The sequence below is a fragment of the Mixophyes fleayi genome, chromosome 4 (assembly GCF_038048845.1).
Source record: "Mixophyes fleayi isolate aMixFle1 chromosome 4, aMixFle1.hap1, whole genome shotgun sequence".
Classification (NCBI taxonomy): domain Eukaryota; kingdom Metazoa; phylum Chordata; class Amphibia; order Anura; family Limnodynastidae; genus Mixophyes; species Mixophyes fleayi.
Window position 1 is genome coordinate 345,954,003 of NC_134405.1, and position 23,913 is coordinate 345,977,915.

The 23,913-nt window shown below is 42.7% G+C and overlaps 1 protein-coding gene across 5 annotated transcripts in view; it reads left to right on the forward strand.

Moving 5' to 3' along the window:
- Positions 1-354: 354 nt before the first annotated feature.
- LMO3 (LIM domain only 3) overlaps positions 355-23,913 on the forward strand; it is a 29,063-nt gene continuing 5,504 nt past the window's right edge. The window contains exons 1-2 of one of the 5 annotated variants that reach the window (XM_075210834.1): positions 355-714; positions 6,243-6,456. In XM_075210834.1, the coding sequence (XP_075066935.1) occupies positions 6,251-6,456 (206 nt within the window). In that variant the 5' untranslated portion in view covers positions 355-714; positions 6,243-6,250. Of the gene's footprint in view, positions 715-3,557; positions 3,692-3,810; positions 3,870-4,019; positions 4,251-5,106; positions 5,379-6,242; positions 6,457-23,913 lie in introns of those variants that run through there. The other 4 variants (XM_075210833.1, XM_075210835.1, XM_075210832.1 and 1 more) reach the window with 4 other exon arrangements.

Below are 23,913 nucleotides of genomic sequence, written 5' to 3' on the forward strand. Positions count from 1 at the left end.
AAAGAAAAGGAGAAAAAACTGGCTCTGTCAATGGACTGAATGTGCCATTAGTGGCGTCTCTACAAAGGTTAGAGGATCTAACTGTCAATACTCAGAGTCCAGTAAGAGGGAGGCAGGAGCTTTTGTGTGAAAGAGATACTTTGATATTTTGGAATGTTAGAAGGGTGAATGTGAAAAATCGGAGGTTGGGGATCTAATTACCCAACAATAATTGGGGGCTAGGGAATAAGTTGCAGTCCTCTCAACTCACCGCAGATCAATTATGTTAAGAGAACATCTGTAAGTAGGACTTAATGAGGTCCATTAGAGCAACATGTACAGCCTTCTCTAACAGCACTTGTCAGCTTCTTGGATGAGCTGAAGGAAGCTGCTAACTAGGGACCTGGTGAGGTGTTTAAATACTGAACAGCAGCGTTGGCCCAGTCAGGTCAGTGTGTAGACTAGTTGTGGAAGGAGAAGAGGAGACCGCTGGCATCTGAGAGGGATTGGAGCCCTGGCACAGCCTCCCCCACACTTTATTCTATGACTTCTTTCACTAAACCAAGCTCTGGAGTTCAGTGAAACAACTTGAATTTTGCTGCACAAAGGACTGCAACTCTCTGGACCAACAATCTTTCATTGTAGGACCTGTTTAACCCAATTCCTACTGTTCCATACGATAAAGGACACAGACTTAGGAAATTCTATTTCGGCGCTGACTGTACTTGAGGAAAGGTGAGTTGATTGTTTGTTCTATTCAGAAGAAGTCTTCTAAACACCTGTTTGTGGAAAGACGTTTAACTCCCCTACAAAGCGGAGTCTGCACTGATAACCTGGCTCCTGGTAATCAGTCCTCCTTATTGTAATCATTCAGGGAGTGCATGGGGAATGTAATTAAGTTTTGATTTTTTTTTTTCTGTAAAAAATAAGGAAATTGTCTGCATCGCTCTCCCTAAGTATTTCGTCTGGATGAGTGAGCAAAATCCCAATTTCTTTTCACTTTTGTGCTGAAAGGGGGTGATGGAAGTGGGGGGTTCCTGAGGGTTAATGGTGTTTTCTCAGAGTGTCAGCAGCAGATGATTAAATTCCTGTTCACCAGATCGCGCTGTACTTGCATTGTCTGCGCTGTACATTAATGTGGAGACTTCATCTTCACTGTGAATAATTCCCATGATTAGGAAGCTGCGACTCTCTATCAGAGAGAGGAGAAAATCTGGCTGTAAATTGCATGATTGGGGAGATGGTCTGCTTTCAAATAATTTAATTCATGACAAAACCTAATTACTGTCAGGTAATACTCTGTCAGCTTTAATGCATTTCATCAGTCATAATGAATAGAAGAGCATTTTATGACCCATCTAATTATCAGTACATTTTAGGGGAAAATGGATGGCGGTTGCTGAATGTTAACTCTTCAATCATTTACTTGGGATTTAACAGATTGCTGAATTCTATAGGGTTAACCAACGTAGGACTGAGCTTTCCATCCAGCACACGGGGAGTTAACCAGCCTAGGAACATGAACTTCCTAGTCGATATATAAGGGTTAACCAGCCTGATGATTGATCTCTCCATCAGCACACAGGGGGTTAAACAGCCCAAGTATGGGCCTCTAAAGCAGCATACAAAGGGTTAGTGTCTTTGAGGTTTGTGTTGACATCGGGTCTCTTATTGCCATAGTCCAAATAACGTGCTAATTACTGAGAATGATGTCACCGTAGGCAGAGGAATAATCCCATCATTTAATTAGTTGAATGATTTAAACAAAGATTTGCATAGATGCTCTAATCAGTTGCTGTGAATTACAGAGCAGCAGTTAGCAGTGAGGGGTAACAGATCATACAGTTTCAGGGGGGTGAGGAGAGAGTCTCATCTCCTTGAACATAATTAATTTAATTGTCCTCATTAGCTGTACCATTTGTTTTGATTTTATTTCTCTCTATCCCCACACATTGCCCTCCCTCTTCTCCCTTTTATTCTGGCTTCTGTGAATAGGGGGCTTACTGCCTGCTGTCGGGGGGGGGGGGGGTCACTCTTATAGGACCATAGGATGATCAGTGCAGTTCTGGTTATTCTGTGTTATGATGAACGGGGGTATCTCTGAGATCGGCAGAAATAAGGGTTGGTGCTGGATGTATAAGCTGCACAGAGGAGCCCAGTATCATGTTCTGAGATGGTTATTGTATAGCAGTAGCGCAGTCTGATGAATGCAGAGGACGGACAAGGCCAGAGATATGCAACCAGCGGGATCCCAGAATCTATTTTTGGGGTTTCCTGACTGTAACATTTGCAATACATTCTACTTTGAAACAACTCTTCTGGGGTCCAGGCTAAGAAAATGGTTGCGCACCATTGGTCTGAGACATCCGGTGAACTCGTCACTAAACGAGGACTCTTCCTTGTCTACTGAGTCTTTGTGTGATGGCAAATGGAGACAGACAATAATGGGACTAAATATTGTACACTCAACGTAACTATAAAACTGAGTCCCTCGAACACAACACTGATGTGGGGTCCAGCGGCTTCAGAATCAGGGTAATGGTGGGAAGTCCAGCAACCTGGTGCCTATAAAGACAGTGGGGGTGGGGGTTCAAGCACCTTGGGTGTAAGTACAAAGTTACGGAGTCCTACACCATGATGCCAGTAGTGGCTTGGGGGGAGGAAGACTCAAGCACTTTGCGTGTAAGAGTAATATTTGGGGGTTCCATCAATTTCTGTTCAGAATAGTAGTTTGATGATGGTCACAGGGTTCATCTGCTTTTTATTGGTGTAATAGTGGAAAGATGGGGAAATCCAGCACCTTATTGTTGATAAAATAATAGGGATGGTCCTGTCCCTTGGGATCAGTGTAATTGTGGGGATGTGGGGAAATATGCACCTTGATTTTGGTGTATTGGTCGGAGGTCCAGCATCTTGGTGTCAGTGTATTGATGGGATGTCTAACAACTTGATGTGAGTGCAATTGTGAGGTTTGGGTTCGATCACCTTGGTGTCAGTGTAATAGTTACGTCAAAGGCTCTGAACCTGTTTGGTGTTGATATAAGATTGGGGTCATGGGTCCAGCAACTTAGTGTTTTCATAATAGTGGGTTCAAGGCTCCAGTACATTGGTGTCTGCATAATGGTTGGCCTGGGAGTCCAACACATTGGTGTCAGTGTAATAATGGGTGGGAGGTCCAGGACATTGGTGTGCGGTGTTGATATAACAGTGGGGTCATGGGTCCAGCACCTTTGTGTCTGTATAATGGTTGGTTTGGGGGTCCAGCACATTGGTGTCGGTGTAATAGAAGGGTTGGGGCTCTGCCATCTTGCTACTGGTATAATACAGGGGAAATGAAGAGGATAATTTTGGATTCCAGCCTAGTCCCTGGCTAGTGCGTGCATTATATCCAGGAGTTTCTGTTGCCTGCACTCTCAATCTTGTAAAATCTGTTAGCTGAGTGTTAGGACTTTCTGAGGCTCCAGTATCAGTGAGGTAGGTCTTGTGGAATTGGAGGGAGGGGAGTGATGAGGGAGGGCAGGGGGTGTGTGTGTGTGGGGGGGGGAGTACCTGTTCTTTTGCTCTGACAAGCTGTTGGGCTGTGGTGATTTTTGGAGCTTGGTTCTGTAGTAAGTGGGAGATCTGTTCTTTGCTGGATGATGTCTCACTAGTACAGGAGTTTGCAGATGATAGTGGCTGCGTTTACCCAGCTCTCCTCCACTCCTGCCGCCAGGTAAGTGACCCCGGAATCTGTCAGGTGTTGCAGAGAAGACACCTGTAGCTCAGCTGCGATCAGCACTATCCCTGCTGGATCCTTGAGGAGCTCATTATAGGAAGCCTGTGGGTCTCATGTTTCATATAATGCTGGTTTGTGAGCAGACTGGCAGCAGAGGTGCTGCCTGATTGAGGAGGTAAGTGAGGGGACACTGTCTGGAGGGGGTTAATGATCTCCCCCATGTCTGGATGAATAGATTTAGCAGCTATTTGCTGGGGACCTTCCCCTGTAACGCGCTGCCTGGGAGCTGTCCCTCCCCCAGTGCTGAACTAGCTGCATCTGACAGTTTAATCAAATCCATTTGTTAGGAGGAAGCCCAGAGAGCGCTGGGATTAGAGGATTACTCCGGAGTTATAGAGCTGCATCATCTGCACAGTGTGTCGGGCTGTGTGTGACATTGTGTCAGGGGGAACAATAGCCTCGTCCAGCTGCTCCCCGACCCAAACAGGGACCCTCAGCTGCTGCTCAATGAGGGGCTTCTCTCATCACCTCATGCACAAAAGGGAGAAAAGTTTTGGTAGGTAAAAGCAGTGTGCACGCTGTGGATGTGTGTGTGTGTGTGTGTGTGTGTGTGTGTGTGTGTGTGTGTGTGTGTGTGTGATGTTTATTTGTGCAGCGTATGTGTATAAATGAAGTGCAACTTACTCTATGTGTGTATTTTGTGCTATATGGTTGAAGTGTGTTTGTCTGAGTGTACTGTGCAATGTGTACTATGTGTGTGTTTGTGTGCATTGCATATCATGTGTTTGCAGCGTGCGTCTCCAAATGTAGTGTGTGCAGCGTGTACTTATGTGCTATCTGTGTGCAATGTATCTGTGAGTGCAGTGTGTAGTGTATCAGTGCAGTGTGTGCTCCATCTGGCAGTGTGTGTCTCTGAGTGCAGTGTGTGTCTGTGTGTGTAGTGTATCAGTGCAGTGTGTGCTCCATCTGGCAGTGTGTTTCTCTGAGTGCAGTGTGTGTCTCTGAGTGCAGTGTGTGTCTGTGTGTGTAGTGTATCAGTGCAGTGTGTGCTCCATCTGGCAGTGTGTGTCTGTGTGCAGTGTGTGCTCTTTTGACATTGCCACGGAGCGTGTAGCCTTTGCTTGTGTTGAGTTGCTGCTTTGTATGCACACAGGTCCGGGGCTCTGCCCTGTACCCTGCCTCTGTTGTTTATGAATCGTGTGTGTATTTTTGTATTTGAGCTGCGTCAAATTGAAGTCAGTCTTGCAAATCTCTTGTTGGCCTTTGCCAGCGCCAGCACTTTGCTGCTATGGTAACAGTAATTAAACTGATAAGAGTGGAAAAATGTCAGTATCTGTGAGCCTCGCAGCTGCATTGGAGAAGGGGGGGATCAAATTGGTTCCCAGCTCCACTGCTCAAAAAAGGGGGAGGGGTGGGGACTTGGACGCCCCAGCCCCCCAGATCTGGGGACTTGTATTTGCATTGTTGTTCCTTAGGGGACTGTAGCCTGCAGGGCAGCTTTGGGCCAGTGAGCACAGAGAAACCAGCTTCTAGGCCCAGGCTGGTGAAAGAGAATGAGAGAGGGGAGACTGGGCTATTGTGTGCTGTCCCCTGACACAGGAATGGCTGCCCTGGCCAAAGTCTTTCAATGTATCCCTGTGGAGGCCAAATGTCTTCTGTAGAGTAACCTCTCACCCCCGAGCAGGTAGTTCACCATTCGTACCTGCTGCTGTGTTACTGCATGTTGTGTGTCGCACACTTTGTGGTACTACATGTTGTGTGTTGCACACTTTGTGGTACTGCATGTTGTGTGTCGCACACTTTGTGGTACTGCACGTTGTGTGTCACACACTTTGTGGTACTGCATGTTGTGTGTCGCACACTTTGTGGTACTGCACATTGTGTGTCACACACTTTGTGGCACAGGTTGCTGTGTGTTACTGCACGTTGTGTACCGCAACACTTTGTGGTACTGCACGTTGTGTGTCGCACACTTTGTTGTACTGCACGTTGTGTGTCGCACACTTTGTGGTACTGCATGTTGTGTGTCGCACACTTTGTGATACTGCACGTTGTGTGTCGCACACTTTGTGGCACAGGCTGCTGTGTGAAGTACTGAAGCTGGGACTTTGCGGATGGATGACACAGAACAAGAGGATAATGAGGCAATCAGGCGTGCAGGGACTTCACAATACAATCCGGGCAATTAAAACCTCACCAGAGTTTAAATACGATGGTTCTCTGCCTCCTGCACAGAGCCCGGTATTTACATCACCTTTTAATTATGATTTCTTTTAACTTGTCAATAATTGTGAGCAATAAGGTTACAGACGACATTTGATGTCCCAGTTTGTAGAAGTCTGAGCTGATTTAACAAAAATGTCATTGCATGTATTACCCAAGACAACCAATTCCTCATCTCTCTGCAACACAGTTCCAGTATATATATATATATATATATTATAAAATAATATTATATTTCTGTCATTTACATTGTTCTTAAAAAAAGAAAAAGGAAGAAGCATCTTCCATAAAGTCAGCACACGTGTAATCCCTGTTTTCCTTGCAGGTATACAAATGCTTTCAGTTCAGCCAGACACGAAGCCGAAAGGTTGTGCTGGCTGCAACCGTAAGATTAAGGACCGCTACCTCCTGAAGGCTCTGGATAAATACTGGCATGAAGACTGCCTGAAGTGTGCGTGCTGTGACTGCCGACTGGGGGAAGTGGGCTCCACATTGTACACTAAAGCCAACCTCATCCTGTGTCGGAGGGACTACCTGAGGTAAGAGCGATACTCTGCTCCCGCGTCTGCTCTGGGCTCATCCTAATTATTATAGTGCAGTTCAGGGATAGTCTAATTCATCGAGCTCTCGTTTACAGGTTACATTATTGTGACTCTTGTCCCAAGACTGTATATTATATACCCAGCAAGGAATAAGAGTAAATAGAATTATTTCTTGAATCGAAATTGTTTCAAAAGGAATTAAAACTAGTTTACAGATGCCCAGTGTCTAATCAACGGAGTGTGGTCAGAGCCGAGCCCACCATCGTCACCCAACCTAATAGTGACTGTACAGGAATAGCCCCTCACCCATAATACACAGCTATATATTGTGTCCTTACTGCGAGACCCCCAGGTTAGTACCTAGACCACCATCGTCACCCAACATAATAGTGTGTGTACAGGAATAGCCCCTCACCCATATCACACAGCTATATATGGTGTCCTTACTGTGAAACCCCAAGGTTAGTACCGAGCCCACTAGATGACAACAATACTTTCAGGAATGGACCATTGTAGAAGCTGTAGACGGCCACTTACTGCATTATTAAATAATAACTTAGAGTTGTATAACTAGAATACAAACTGTTTCAGACTTAGAAGAGTGCTTGTAAAGACACTAGATAATGTGAGGCGCCCTCTAGAGGTTATCTGGCTGAGAGACGTTATGTCTGGATGCTGTGCTGATAGATCAAGGCATTTGCTAATGACCAGGGTGACACATGTACATGTATTGGAGGCCCCAGCAACGTTTAGTGTGTTGCGATATTTGCAGTATTTAAATTAATAAAACTGGACTTGGCGTTTCTGCCTCTTAATCTACTTCCTTCTCGATATTCTGCGGTTTCCAGGTGTGGTAACTGGACTAACAATCATTTCTACAGTCTATCCCTGCTGGGCGTCTCTAATACTCACAAGTTGTCTGTCTAGAAATGTTACTGTCTCTATCATTTGTCCAAATATATTTCCCATATCCCAAAGTGCAGCCTACGTCTTATACACAGATCAGTACCTGTCAACTAAATGGTTCCATTATTGGGTTGTTTTAGTTAGAAGCTGCAACAATGTTACAATGTGGTGATTATTTCGCACTCATTTACCACCTCTCGCTTCAGATGACACTTAGTACGTGTACAACGCTGCATATGCCAAACTCCACTAACACAATCTCAACATTAAGACTCTGTCCTGGAAAATGTATTTCGCGAGAAATGTTGTGTATAATTATCATTTTACCTACACCTGTAAAGTATATTATGGTGTAGACTATTGAGTGTGATTACTTATTTTGTACACTTATAATCATTCCTGTATTGGTGTGTGTGTGTGTGTGTGTAAGTACATTTATGTGTGCTGTCTTTTCCCAGTAATACGTTTATTGTATTACAAATGATCAAATGTGTCTAAAATAACCAAGATAACTTTATTCAGACTTTATGATGAAATATACATCCATGTTTGGTGTTTTTATTGTACTGTATTTCTGTCTCTTGAGATTTTTACCATCTTTCCCTCTCTCGTCGCATTTACAGTTAAACATCATATTTTGATTTTGTATTTGCACGAGAATCTGTGTAGTCAGCGAGTTGTGAATGTGTCGCACGATGGTTTTCTTGTGGTATTTACAGTCCTAGGAAAACGTCCCCTTTGTGAGCAGTGTTATGAATGTTATTCACTGTGAATGAGGCAGGATTGTTGGAGGATTTCTTCCGCAGAGATGAATTAAATGGCATCTCCTCCGTACAGTCATCTGGAAATTTGTATTTTTTTATGTTAATATTCTGTGTGTGAGTTTTGGGGACATTTCAGGGTATTTGTGCTGAAATATAGACTGACTTCCTGATTATATAAAATCTCTTCTTCGTCCTCATTGTATCAGAAGATAACAATATTGTATAGTCGGCAAACACTGCATCTATATCGGGGGTCTACGTCCCTTTATATGGCCCGAGGCTCCACATAAATTACATATATTCACTTATGCCACTGGATCTCGGCTGCAGTTATGTTACACAATGTATTTCGTAAAGACCCCTAAACTAGTTTAATAAAATATTGTCAGATTCACTTGTTGTTTTATAATGAATCACAAATGGGATGTTTTGTTAGTGAAATGCGTTAAGCCACTTTGTTGTGTGTTGTAATTAATGGTTAATGACAAAATCTATTTATTTCCCAGAGATGGGGCTTTCGTTTTATTCCCTGATCACTGTTTGCTCTACACAATCTATAAGCTTCACATTCAACATCAATTCCTAGTCACTTCATCCGCTCGGAGCTCTTGGTATTTTCATGTATAAAATAATAAAACCTACATGATTGTGATTAGTTTGTATGAATCCGGAGCCATCAGTCTGAAATCACAGAACTGGCTGTAAACAGACGTCAGATCAGCAAATGAATGATTTATCAATAAAGAACATCTGACCTTTATATTTGCAGGGGACTTAATTCATGTCCGCATGTTGTTGACACACGCGTGTGTTTAACAAGCTCTAATATACAGCAGTATAAATGTGGAACTTCCTCTCTCTGAATGGAATACGTTTGCATCGTTCATTTATGGTGCAGATATTAAATTCACTTTTTTATTTTTCCATCATCTGTAATAGACCGAGCGATGTTTTCACTTAAGACTGTCCTATGACCATTGTACTATTGGGTGACTTGTTCAGCAGCTGGGAACTGGCCAGGTTTTCAGGATATTTCACAAGTGTGATATTTGCTCTAATTTACACCACATATGTGACAAATCCTGTGTGTGTTGCCGGTGGTTTAGCTGAAATTGTACAGTCCTGGAGTAGACAATAAATAAAATCAATGATAACTTAGACGTGACTATAACAATGACCAATCAGAACTGATCTGCAATTAATTGTTTCCCATTTGTTGCAGGTAATTGGTTAAAGATGGATATTTCTTAGTAAATTAAGATATTATCATTAGACTAAGATCTGCTGATGAGGGATCAGTATGGAGTTGTCACACAGATAAATACGTATATTGTCATCTCTTCTTCTGGTAATATAGACAAGAGATCTATGTGGTCTCCTGGGTAAGTGAGACAGTGATGGAGGAAGAGGCAGGACAGTTCCTGTAAGAAGTTATTTGTAGGAACAGTTTAATCTTAAGAATTACAGCTGATCGAGGAGTTCCCGAATACATCCAGGTCTAGACTTTTCCTGATCTCTAATTATTAATGTCTGTCAAGCAGAAATAAGTAATGTGAGGTCAATAAACTGATTAAGTAAAATTATTACACTATGTAGAAGGGAAAAAAACATTTTCTGTGGGTCATATACAGACATTGTCATTTATGTTGTCAAGTTTCACCAACAGGAATACGATCCAGATTTGTCCCACTTTTGTCAAATGGAAATCCTCACTGTGTAGAATATATTATCCTACAATGCATATTCCTACTGCACCTTAATAAGTGAAGGCACGGGAACTACTCCCCTATATAGTGGTTAGCACTTCTGCCTCACAGCACTGGGGTCATGAGTTTGATTCCCAACCGTAGCCTTATCTGTGAGGAGTTTGTATGTTCTCCCCGTGTTTGCGTGGGTTTCCTCCGGGTGCTCCGGTTACCCACACTCCAAAGGCATACTGGTAGTTTAGTGGCTGCAGACAAAATTAACGTGTGTGTGTGTTAAAGAATTTAGACTGTAAGCTCCAATGGGGGAAGGACTGATATGCGTTCTCTGTACAGCGTGTCTACTACCGGGGACCCAAATGTTCATGTCCAGTATCTCCTGCACAATGCTCTGCGGTATAAAGATAGGACTTTAGCGGGATGTGTGCATGTGTATAAATGATGTATGTATTTATATACAGTGTTAGCACACTTAGGACCTGATGCTGAATTAGGAGCAAAGCAAAAAGAAGGAACCTTTGCAAAACCATGTTATATTGGAGGTGGAGGTAAATTTAAACTGCGGGGACAGATTTATAGTTGGGGTAGGACATGTTTTAGATCAGCTTTAAAATATCAGTGTAAAAATAAAGCTGACGTATTTGTAAAATACATGACAAAGCAGCCAGTACTTTCCATGAGTGCAAAAAATAGATTAATTTGCACCCCTTGTATTTTATCATGGTTTGTCCAGGAGCAATTTACTATTGCTGTGCATCTAACTCAGCATCAGGCCCTTAGGCTGCTTCTTAGAGTGTGTGTGTGTGTGTGTGTGTGTGTGTGTGTGTGTGTGTGTGTGTGTGTGTGTATATATATATATATAATATATGTGAGACATATGCAGATTATTTTGATATTAATTTAATCTCTCAGAATCAATCGACCAGATATATTCCCCTCCCCCAACGGGGGGTGTGTGTAACACTACAATTTCCTATCTGATATTGATTGCTTATATCTTATATGATTAAAAATGTGATGTTGTACTGAAATATATTTTGGTTCCTTTAATAACAATAATTATTATTATTTTTGTTGTTTATAAAGTACGAATAATTTTACAGAGTTGTCCAGAGAATACGTAATGGACACAGTTATACATTATTGTTGGTGCTGTGGGTGGAGATTATATTGTATATCGCTGTGTTTACACTATATTGCAGAGTACTGTGATATATTGCAGCAGATTATATTGTATAGTGGCAGTATTTAGCCTTTATTACAGACTCATGTCCTATATTGCAACAATTATAATGTAAACTGTCTGTGTTGCAGAGCAAATTTATATTAATGTTATTAGTCTGTATTAGAGAGTAATGTGATATATTGCAGCAGATTATATTGTACAGCGCTGTATTTAGTCTGTATTGCAAAGCAATGGGAAATATTGCAACAGTTTATACACCTTTCAGCCACAACATTAAAACCACCTGCCTAATATTATGTAGGTCCTCCTCGTGCCACCAAAACAGCTGTGACCCGTTGAGGCCTCCACAAGACCTCTGAAGGTGCCCTTTGGTATCTGGCACCAAGATATTAGCAGCAGATCCTGTAAGTGGCCAGATGAGGCCTCCGTGGCTCGGACTTGTTATTCCAGCACATCCCACAGATGCTCGGTCAGACTGAGATCTGGGGAATTTGGAGCCAAGTCAGCACCTTGAACTCTTTGTCATGTTCCTCAAACCATTCCTCCAGTGTGACAGAGCGCATTATCCTGCTGAAAGAGGCCATCAGGGAATACCGCTGCCTTGAACGAGTGTACTTGGTCTGCAGCAATGTTTAGGTAGGTGGTACGTGTCATAGTAACATCCACATGAATGCCAGGACCCAAGGTTTCCCAGCAGAACATTGCCCAGAGCATTACACTGCCTCCGCCGGCTGTCTTCTTCCCATAGTGCATCCTGGTGCCATCTCTTCCCCAGGTACATGATGCACACGCACCCGGCTGTCCACATGGTGTAAAAGAAAACGTGGTTCATCAGACCAGGCCACCTTCTTCCATTGCTCCATGGTCCAGCTCTTGCACTCACTGGTCAGCATGGGCTCTCGGACCAGTCTGTGGCTGCACAGCCCCATACCCAGCAAGCTGCGATGCTCTGTGTGGCCTGACACCTTCTATCACAGCCAGCAGTAACTTTCTCAGCAGTTTGTGCTACAGTAGCTCTTCTGTGGGATTGGAGCACAAGGACTAGCCTTAGCGCTCCAGTTGGTATTGCAGAATAATATAAAGCAGATAATATTATATAGTGGCTGTATTTAGTCTGTGATATAGATATATATTATAAACACCATGGAGAAATACTTTTTTGTTCTTGCATCAGCATCCCCCATCTTTCCAAAACCACAAGAAGCAGAATTCTACACATACTAAAATCTGCACTTGACACGAACCGAACCCCCATAAAATACTATTTGACTCTCTAGTCCCGAAGCGCACTAACCCCTCAGCAGGGGAGGGCTGGAAAATCTTAGCCCAGGGGGCAAAATTGACTCAGCAGCCTATTAGGAACATTGTAAAGGAAAAAAATGCAGGTGGTCCAGTGACCCAGCCCAAGGTAGCCACTATGGGATCGGCCCCGGGGGCAGGTGCCCCCCAGCCCAGCCTGCCCCGCCCCTCAGACAGCGACACCCCCCTCCCCCTTTCCATCATTTATGTTCCCACCATCTGACTTACTCTATATTACTGAGTGATTCAGAATAATTGGATACTTGAACCTGCTCTCTGAATATATATTATTATACGTTGCACAATATTCCCATGTTATAAGTCACGACAGGAATTTCTCTTACTGTTCCATGTTCACTGATTTCTATGGAGACCCCCCCCCCCACTACCATCAACCCTCCCAGCTTTACATACCTAACCCCCAGTATTACATATGTTACATCTGCTTATATTGTTACTATCTGTATTGTTGTTATTTATACTTCTATACATTTATTTTTACTATTTTCCACAACCTTGAATGTAATGTCTAAAATGTGCAGAACTAAGGAGGAATCCCCACCGTGTCGTCCAGTCTGGGATTTTACCCTAAATCTAAAATACAAATTGCCTGGAAAGAGTAACATTTAATATACAAGATATAGCTTTAATATTATATAATGTAATATAATTCTTCTATCAACAGAACTAGAAAGGTTCCACGTCCTGTTTACAGATGGAGCAGTGTTTGTTTCAGCCACGCAGTATTATCTGATACCTGGCATAGTGTCTACACTTACATTCAAATGCCTGTGATTAGGGCAGGGGTAAGGTGGCGTGACCAGTGCGGTGGTAAGGTGGCGTGACCAGTGCGGTGGTAAGGTGGCGTCACTAGGGCGGGGGTAAGGTGGCGTGACCATGGTGGGGGTAAGGTGGTGCGACCAGGGCAGGGGTATGGTGGCGTGACTAGGGTGGGGGTAAGGTGGCGTGACCTGGGCAGGGGTAAGGTGGCGTGATCAGGGTAAGGTGGCGTGACCAGGGCAGGGGTAAGGTGGCGTGACCAGGGCAGGGGTAAGGTGGCGTGACCTGGGCAGGGGTAAGGTGGCGTGATCAGGGTAAGGTGGCGTGACCAGGGCAGGGGTAAGGTGGCGTGACCAGGGCAGGGGTAAGGTGGAGCGACCAGGGCAGGGATAAGGTGGCGCGATCAGGGTGGTAAACTGTGCAGCTGTGTAACTCATTAGGGTTATAGTTAGGGAAACAGAAGAGATTGCAGTATGGGTGCATATTACAGTATGGGTGCATAATATAGTAAGGGTGCATATTACAGTGCAGCTACAGATTGGTGTGCCTAGGGGTTAATGTATGTTTAATATTAGTGTGAGACCCCTTTCATTTGTGCACATAATTTGTCCTGATCTTAATCACCTCTTCATATAAATCAGACCTATGGATGGCTTACTACACAGACCCCAGACCTCTGGTGGTTTTATTATACAGTCCCCTGACCTCCAGTGAATTTATAATGCAGACCCCCCCCATCTCTGATGGAGACCCAACTGAACGGATTACTCCATGCTGTCTCCCAGCTGCTGAACAACATGGTTGGCTGCTCTAGGATGTAATCACATCCAGTAGGCAGCTTCCTGCACTCTGATTGGTCAGCTCCATTAACGGTGTTCTAGGACAGCATACCCAGTAACTGTACACTGAATATAGTTCATGGCTGTGGCTGATGTCAGAGGCAGGTAGAGAATATTCTGATTTATAACAAAACACATTGTAATGGCCAGGAATTATCCTCTGCCTGTCTCATGGATGTCAGCCATGAACGGTGCGGCCACAGATACTGTGCTGGCCCAGAGGGTGTATACCCGCCTATGGCACCTGTCCCAGCAGAGAGGCCGCTTTGTGTCTTGTAAATGGCTCCAGCTGCTCTAAACATTATTCACATCCTCTGGTATCATTCACTTTTCGTTTTCTTAGTTCATTGATTCAAAATTGATTTATTTGGGAATTCTTATCCCTGAGCAACACAAAATGCTCTGTAATGTGATCTAATTAAAAAAAAAAGCATTAGAGTAGTTTTTATTATTTTAATTACAAAAAACAGACACTATTTTTGGCTGAATCACTTCTAAATAACTTAATGTATAAATATATTTAAATTATTAGAGTAGTGCACCAATATAATTGCAAATGTATTGATTTTTGGTACTGTTTATTAGGAATGTACGGATTTTTGAGCTATTGCTTTCTGAGACAGTATGTTATGTTTGGGTTTTGTAACTTTTCTGTAGAAAATCCCAAGTAAGCCTATGTTTTGAGGGATGTGTTTCTACAACTGCCTGGAGACAGGTAATCTCATGTTAATTAGACCTTTTCTTCACTGATTGACCAACACGTCTACTGAGCCAGAAAATACAGGAGGGGTAATTAGACTTGCTGGTAAACTTCCTATGTGTGTAAGACTCAGGATGCAAGTGATCATATATTAATGTGAATTTTGCAAGTTAAATTGCGTTAAAAGCAAGATTAGAGAAAATGTTATATCCTGAAGGTAAACTTTCAATATAAAACCTCAGATGCTGTAATGTCACTAGCAGCAATGTAAAAAGGTGTTAAACCCCTCCCGATTGATTTACGTGCAGGCTGCATGAAGCACCTGGATTGGTTAAAGGATTACCTCCCTATCAGGGTATCTGTGTAAATCTGTATGCAAAGCACACTGTTTGACCATGTAATGTATTATTATTCCATCTGTACCTTCCGAGATCACTAGTACTACTAACTAGTGTAACTGTCCTTATTAGAACACTTGAGCTAATAAACATCACTGCTTCAAGATCCTGCTTTGATGCCTACTTACCTGCTGTAATTCCTGTGACCTACAGATTAGACCAATCTAATCTGTTATCCGACTGTTCTGAGGTTGGAATCCAGCATCCAGTACTAACGCTCTGCCCGCTACCCTGCAGCTTTCACCACTGTAATAGGTCAGGGGGAACCATCCAAAGCAGGCCTGATCTGACGGAATAGGTCAGTGGTACCAGCCCAGGTGTCCAGCGAGGGGGTACACAAGCAGTGATAGTTACCCAGAAGGACGCGGTTTTAGGTGCCTAGTGGTGGTGGCAGGCCCCTCCTACTGCCGTTAGAGGGGCACAATTTGCTAATAAGAAAGGGGATCATGGCCAGGAAAGCCCAGCTGCTCCCCAGAAGCAGTGGACAGGGTGGCATAGGAGGTCCATCCTGTCACACTAATTGATTGTGTAAATGCTTGTCCCCTTTGCTCAGATATACCTATATAAATCCTAGTGTAATCAATTATGTATCACCTATGTATAATGAATGTTTTAATTGATTTAAAAATAAATACCTGTCTCAGAGACATCACACAACTGGATTAGTGCATTTCCAAACAAAGCTTCATCATGAAGATCAAAGATCACGTTCGACTAAAGGTCATTGAGAATCAACAATTAAAGGGATTATATAAGAAATTTCAAAGACTCCCCTGAAGCACAGTCAAGCCCATCACATACAGATAAAAAGAATAAGGCACAAATTGGGACATTGTCTTGAAGCAGCCGTCCTCCAGTGTTGAGCATCTGTATGAGAAGGGTACTTATCAGGGGCCACTAAGACAATCTGTCTGGTAGAATCTGTCCATGGGATAACCATAGGTTGGGCACCACACAAAACCTTGCGCTATATGTGAGAAAAGATCAAGAGATGGACCTCCTATGCCACCCTGTCCGTTGTTTCTGGGGTTCGGCTGGGCTTTCCTGGTCATGATCCCCTTTCTAGGAGGGGCCTACTGCCACCACTAGGCTTCTTCACCGGCACCTAGAACCGCTTCCTTGTGGGAAAGTTCTCTCAGAGATGTGGGAGACTCAGAAATCTAGTGGAGGATCATTGTATCAGACCAAACATCATCTTTTCACCACAAAGCTAGGAGGTATGATTGGTGCAAGCCTCAAAGCCCTCATTCCCAAAACACTACTTACCCCTACGTATGGTGGTGGTATAATGCTATAGGGGATGCTTCTCTGCTTCATGGACTGGAACAGACACAATGGTGGGAGAAAGATCGAGACACATCTTGGAGGAAAACTTGTCGCATCCTGTAAGAGACCTAGGACTTGGGAGAAGATTTATACTCCAGCAGAACAATGACCCAAATCAGTCAGCAAAATCCTCATTGGAGATGCTTAAAAACAAATAAAAATCAATGTCCTATAATACCTCGGTGAAACGCATTCACAAAGCCTCCTTCCCATCCAGCACCTGTGGAATGATGACAGCGTTCAGATGTTCAAACATACTCTCGGCTGTACTCTCCACCAAATATACTCTCTGCTATACTCTCACCCAAATATACCCTCAATTGTACTTTCACCCAAGTATACTCTCAGCTGTACAGTCATGGCCAAAAGTTTTGAGAATGACACAAATATTATTTTTCACAAAGTCTGCGGCCTCAGTTTTTATGATGGCAATTTGCATATACTCCAGAATGTCATGAAGAGTGATCAGATGAATTGCAATTAATTTCAAAGTCCCTCTTTGCCATGACAATGACCTTTATCCCAAAAACAACATTTCCACTGCATTTCAGCCCTGCCACAAAAGGACCAGCTGACATCAGATCAGTGATTCTCTCGTTAACACAGGTGAGAGGGTTGACGAGGACAAGGCTGGAGATCACTCTGTCATGCTGATTGAGTTAGAATAGCAGACTGGAGGCTTTAAAAGGAGGGTGGTGCTTGAAATCATTGTTCTTCCTCTGTTAACCATGGTTACCTGCAAGGAAACACGTGCAGTCATCATTGCTTTGCACAAAAAGGGCTTCACAGGCAAGGATATTGCTGCTAGTAAGATTGCACCAAAATCAACCATAAATCGGATCATCAAGATCTTCAAGGAGAGGGGTTCAATAGTTGTGAAGAAGGCTTCAGGGCGCTCATGAACGTCCAGCAAGCACCAGGACAGTCTCCTAAAGTTGATTCAGATGCGGATTGGGGTACCACCAGTGCAGAGCTTGCTCAGGAATGGCAGCAGACAGGTGTGAGTGCATCTGCACGCACAGTGAGGCGAAGAATTTTGGAGGATGGCCTGGTGTCAAGAAGGTCAGCAAAGAAGTCACTTCTCTCCAGGATAAACATCAGGGGCAGACTAATATTCTGCAAAAGATACAGGGATTGAACTGCTGAGGACTGGGGTAAAGTCATTTTCTCTGCTGAATCTCCTTTCAGATTGTTTGGGGCATCTGAAAAAACCATTGTCCGGAGCAGGAAAGGTGAGCGCTACCATCAGTCCTGTGTCATGCCAACAGTAAAGCATCCCAAGACCATTCATGTGTGGGGTTACTTCTCAGACAAGGGAGTGGGCTCACTCACAATTTTTGCCTAAGAACATAGCCATGAATAAAGAATGGTACCAAAACATCCTCCAAGAGCGACTTCTCCCAACCATCCAAGAACAGTTTGGTGATGAACAATGCCTTTTCCAGCATGATGGAGCACCTTGCCATAAGACAAAAGTGATAACTAAGTGTCTTGGGGATCAAAATATTGACATTTTGGGTCTATGTCCAGGAAACTTCCCTGACCTTAATCCCATTGAGAACTTGTGGTCAATACTCAAGAGGCGGGTGGGCAAACACAAACCCACAAATTCTGACAAACTCCAAGGGGTATATTAACTAAACTGCAGTTTTGAATAAGTGGAGATGTTGCCTATAGCAACCAATCATATTCTAGCTGTCATTTTGTAGAATGTACTAAATAAATGACAACTAGAATCTGATTGGTTGCTATAGGCAACATCTCCACTTTTTCAAACCCGCAGTTAAGTAAATATACCCCCAAGCATCAGTCAGTATGTGGCCCAGAAGTTGATTGACAGCATGCCAGGGAGAATTTCAGAGGTCTTCAAAACACTGTCAATACTGCACATATTGTCTCTTTGCATAAACTTAATTATCAATTAAAGTCTTTGAAACTTATGAAATGCTTGTAATTTTACTTCAGTATAACATAGCAACAATGTAACAAAAAGGTATAAAAACACTAAAATAGCAAACTTTGTGAAAACCAATACTTGTGCCATTCTCTAATCTATACTTTCACCCAAAAATACTCTCACCTAAATATATCCTCAGCTGTACTTTCACTCAAGTATACTCTCAGCTTTACTCTTATCTAAATATAGTCTCACCCAAATATACTCTCACTAATGCATCCTTACAAATGTCCCAATCTCCACTTTAAGCCACACTTGCTCCTCTTCTTTCAGCTGTGTCCTCTTCCATTTAGAATGTAAGTTCTCTAATGAGCAGGGTCCTTCATACCCTTTGTTTTCATGTCTGTTTTATGTATGTCCAGTTTTCTCTCCTCTACGGCGCTGTGGCGCCTTCTATGCTAATAATAATAAATATACTCTCAGCTTTACTCTCACCATAAATAATAGTAGTAATAATAATAATACTGTGTGTTGATTTGCAGTAAGAATTCCAGAATGAATACATTTTGATCCCGTGATATAAATGCTTTATAACTGTACATTTCATTATATTTTCTCCATATCTGTTAAAAACAGCTGTTACAATATAAATGATTAAGCGTTAGCTTAGTAACCCCTCCAATCTAATTTAATGGATAAATAAACATAGTGGGTCAGTGTATATTGGGTACAACAGTATTTTTTCTACGAGGACCCACAGCTGTCAATGCATCATATTTATCTGTGAGTTTTTGCATAAATGGGGAGTATATTTGGGCCTTACAAAATGTTGCTATGGGGCCCCCAAATGTCCAGTTACGCTCTGGCCTGCTTCGATGTCGAGGGGCTGCTCCTGCATTCATTCATTCCGATTTGTGGACACTTTAATTGGATTTGAGTAGCAATAATTTGTCTGATGTAAATTAGCAATTAGTAAGACTGTATAATGAGTTATAGAGAGCTCTGTGTCTATTACTCAAAGCTGGGTCTCTTCCCCACTGGCCCTCGGCTCATCAGCAGTGCTTCTCATTGGTCAGGAGTAGTGTCATAGGGAAAGGATAATAAGCATATTATACTGGCTAGTTAGAATGCTAAACAACTTCATTTTATGTTTAAGCCCAGAGACATAGAGGGGGAATCTCCAACAGGCTTTTAATAGCTGATGCTTAACATGAGGGCCTGACACAGTGGTGCAGATCCCTTGTGATATATTCGGACGCATCACAGGGGAAAGAGATAATGAATGTGAAATTTAATTTGCAGAAGATTTTAGAGATGTTCCACTGTAACTGCAACAAGTAAAATAACGACAACTATGATATTTTCCTCACTTCCTGGAGTAAACTAATACCTAAGTTCAGGTGAAGTTTGAATTACTGAGTGATGGGACGCTGCTGGTGGGGGGTTATTCTGAGCTATTTTTCAGCTTCTGATGCAGAAACAACAAGGAGCAATGATCACAACATTAGTGTCTCACTAACAGTATAATTTCTTTCATCTTTGAAACATGAACCTAATTGTTCCCTGTGTGCAAAATACAGTAATTACTGAAGCTACGTCTGACCATAAATGACCCCAGAGAGAGTAGAGCTCAGAGACGCTCAATTATATATCATTAAGCTTTGTTTTATCAGGGAGAAATCCAATGGGAAAACTGGAATAATAAGAGTACTAAAGTTTATGGTGGTAACAGAATAGTATTATAATACAGTCAGTAGTATAGAAGTATGATATATGGCTGGTAACACAACAGTATTACAGTACAGTCAGTAGTATAGTAGTATAGTATATGGCTGGAAATAGAGTAATATTACAGTACAGTTGGTAATCTAGTATTAAAATATTTGATAGTAACATACGTTGAATTACAGTACAGTTGGTAGTGTAATATATTACTGGTAACAAAACAATATTGTGCTACATTCGCCCTCAGTTCATTCTCTCCATCTCACCTAACAAGCTGCCACTCGACCCTATTCCCTCCCAACTTTTCTGCTCCCTCTTCCCCACTGCATGCCCACCTCTGGCTCACCTCTTCCAGCTGTCTTCACTGGCACATTTCCATCCTCCTTTATAAATGTGCTCATATCACCAATCCTAAAGAAACCGTCTCTTGCCCCAGCCTCTTTCTCAAACTACCACCCTATTGTCCTGGTCTCTGTCAGTACTCCTGTTTATCTGTCTTCTGCCTGTTCCATTGTTTTGCACCTTTGTGTGTGACCCAACACCCCGGCATCGTTTGACCTTGCTCCTATATACTCTCTGGTATCATTGTGGATCTTCCGTCTTCTGACCCCTGGCTTGCCTGACCATCCTTTGCCTGATTCTCCTGTGGATCATCTGGTGCCTCCTTTCATCTGGCTAAACTTTGTAACCTGCACTTCACAATTTGTTCATGATATCCAGTGTCTCCTTGTGCCTGCACCCCCTCTGTTATACCCGGATACCAGCATTACCAAGTTTTTAGTTCCTGTTTGATCCAGTGTGCCTTTGTATCGTGACCTGATTCTGCCAAATAAATTCTGGTTGCTCATTACCTGCTACCGTGAGCTGCTCACTCCATCAAACTAGTTGTAGACTATTCTGCATTAACCTCTGCCTGTCTGACTGTGAGTTCTGCAATACATCTCACCAGGATTACCTGTTGTGCCTATGGACTTTTGATACCTGCATTTTGATATTACCTGTGTGACCTGTGTTAAATACAAGATACTTCATTTAGTACAATACTTTTATACTGGAAGCCTTAACACCTATTTCTCTTCTCCCCTTTGACTACAAACTACTTGAGCAAATTTGTGTACAAATGTCTGTCTCACTCCCTCCTCCATTCCACCTTCCTCCCCCAAAAATCCACTGATACTGCACTCACAAAAGTGATCAATGATCTTCTTACAGCAAAGTCTAATGATCATTTCTCCATACTAATTCTCCTGGACCTTTCTGCTACTCTCGACTCTGTTGATCACCCTCTTCTCCTACACTCCATTGGTTTTCGTGACACAATTCTTTCCTGGTTCACTTCCTATCGAATTGCTCCTTTAATGTTGGGGTCCCACAATGTTCTGTTCTTGGCTCTCTGCTTTTCTCTGTTTCCTGCTTCTCATGGGGAACTAACTTGTTTATTTGGCCCCCCATATTACCTCTACGTTGATAACAACCAAATCTATATCTCTTCCCCTGACCTCTCCCCTTTTGTACTATCTTCTGCAATCTCCACATAGATGTTCCAACAATACCTAAAGCTCAACATGTCCAAAACAAAACATATATATATATATATATATATATATATATATATATATATTAAATGTATTATAAAAAAAATAATTACAAGCCAGTAACGTCAGTGTTGCCACCTTTCCCCAAACCCCGGCCGATACAATGTAAGTATATAAAGGGAAGTGCAATATTAGGTTGTTATCTCTTCAGCCTGATTGTGATAGGATGGACCGCCTATGCCACCCTGTCTGTAGTTGCTGGGAACTGGCTGGGCTTACTTTGCCACCATTCCCTTTCGTTATCCCAAATGTGCCCTCTCACCGCAGTAGGAGGGGGCTTACAAATGCTGCCACCATTGGACTCCTTACCCGCATCCAGAACCGGATTCCTTCAGGGTAACTCACTGCTAGGGTAGCCCCTTGCTGGTACCCCTGACCTCTTACTATGGATCAGGATTGCTTTTGGGTCTAATCTGTAGGTCACAGGATTTGCAGCATGTAGAAGTTCTCAAGCAGGTCTTTGAAGCAAGTGATGTTTATTTGCTCAAGTAGTACTAAGGACAGTTCACATGCCAGTCTGTGGTAGTAGCGATCTTTCCAGAAGTATAGATGGTACAAGAATGATACATTCAGTACAAACCAGTGCTGTTTTATACAGTTTTGAACACAGGCTCACAGGGTAAACTAGCCCCCTGACATCTGAGCTATTTTTAGTATCAGGATGCATTATGTTTACCCAAACATGTATTTACATGCAATGCAAAGATACAATATTTACACTTATCTGTGATAACCTAAAACTTGCTGGGATTTCCTGCATCCTGTTGTAGACACAGAGGAAACCTAACAGCAAGTCTAATTAAACCTTCCTGTGCCTTCAGGGGTGTTGGACACTCACACAAGAAAAGGTCAAATTAACATGAGATTAACATGGGGCCTTTCTTCAGACAGTTGCAGAATACACATTTCCTCCACCCTATTGCTGACTTTGCTGAATTCCCAAAGAAAAGTTACACAACCCCAAACAAGTCATTTCCCTACCAAAATATACAAAAGACTTCCTCAACAAATGCTTATTGCCTCAGAAATGAATGCTATTCCTCTACAAAGTGCCACATGATATAGTAAAATCAGTACATTGCAATGATATAAATACACGCCCTGCGCTATTTCCTTTAAATAAATTTATACCATAAGTTATTTATAAGTGATCTAGTTACACAAATGTACTGCATTCCAGGTATTATGTGTGTATATATATATATATATATGTATGTACATGTATAATCTATGTAACTTCCATATGATGTGTGTAATGTGCTATAATGATATTCACACCGATAAGACAACAGCAATTAATACACCATAACCCACACGCAGCGCCTGCAGTGAATGCCTGACGTCGATGTTATTCCTGTTGCGGCCGCAGAGCGCGGCGTCTGCGTTTGGCTACTGACTGATTTCTTGATCTTTGCTGGGGAGAGTGTAACAAATGCTGTTTTCCAGTTAATTAGATGAGATTTCCGCATCCGCGCTCTCAGTCTGAGCGCTGACAGTTCAGTCAAATGCTCCCATGGTGTAAGGTTCCCCCTTCTGGAAAAGGGGCAATAATTCATCATTAGGGCGTCAGCGTCCAGGTGCAGATGAAAACTGATGGGGCCGAGAGCATGTGCAGTAGCAGAAAATTTTATCTGAAGCCCAATTCCCTGGTTACAACAGAGAATAATTAAGATAATGTTGCTTCAAGAGTTCTTTAATGATTAAAAATCACATATGCAGGATCTATAAATTGGAAAGAGTTGGTCTTTTGTGCTGGAAAGTTCCCCGAGCGCCTCGTCTGACAACTGCCAGAGACCGGGCTCCTTCCAAGGACTTTGTTTGGTGCAACAAATCATTTGTCTGTTATTAACCCAGAGCTTGTAATTATGCAGATTGCCATAGATTTTCCTGGGCCTGGAAGTGAGACGGAGCTTTGCTCTCAGCGTTGCAGGCAGCTCGGCCCGGCCATGCATTGCTGGACTTGCCACATTTATCATGCTGACTGATGGCAGGCTGAGCGGCTCCCAGGTCCCAGTGGTTAATGTAGTAGGTAATTAACTGTCATTTGCCTAGTAATAGGCTGATGATCAATGGTTTGTGTGGAAACAAATTCTAATCAGGGAGCTGATAAATGCTTCCAGCCAAAGCAATTGAAATTGGGGCACATGTGGAAAAGCAGCGAAGTTCTGAGTTTTCTAAATGACACGTTTACTGTGAAATTCTCTTATTTATCCATCGCTCTCTGTCGTCCGCATAATAGGAAATTGTAGTATTCACTCCTTATTTTATTCCTAGACTTTTGTGGCAGCCGGTGCACAATTCGGCACAATGTCACCCGTGTGTGTGTATATATAGAT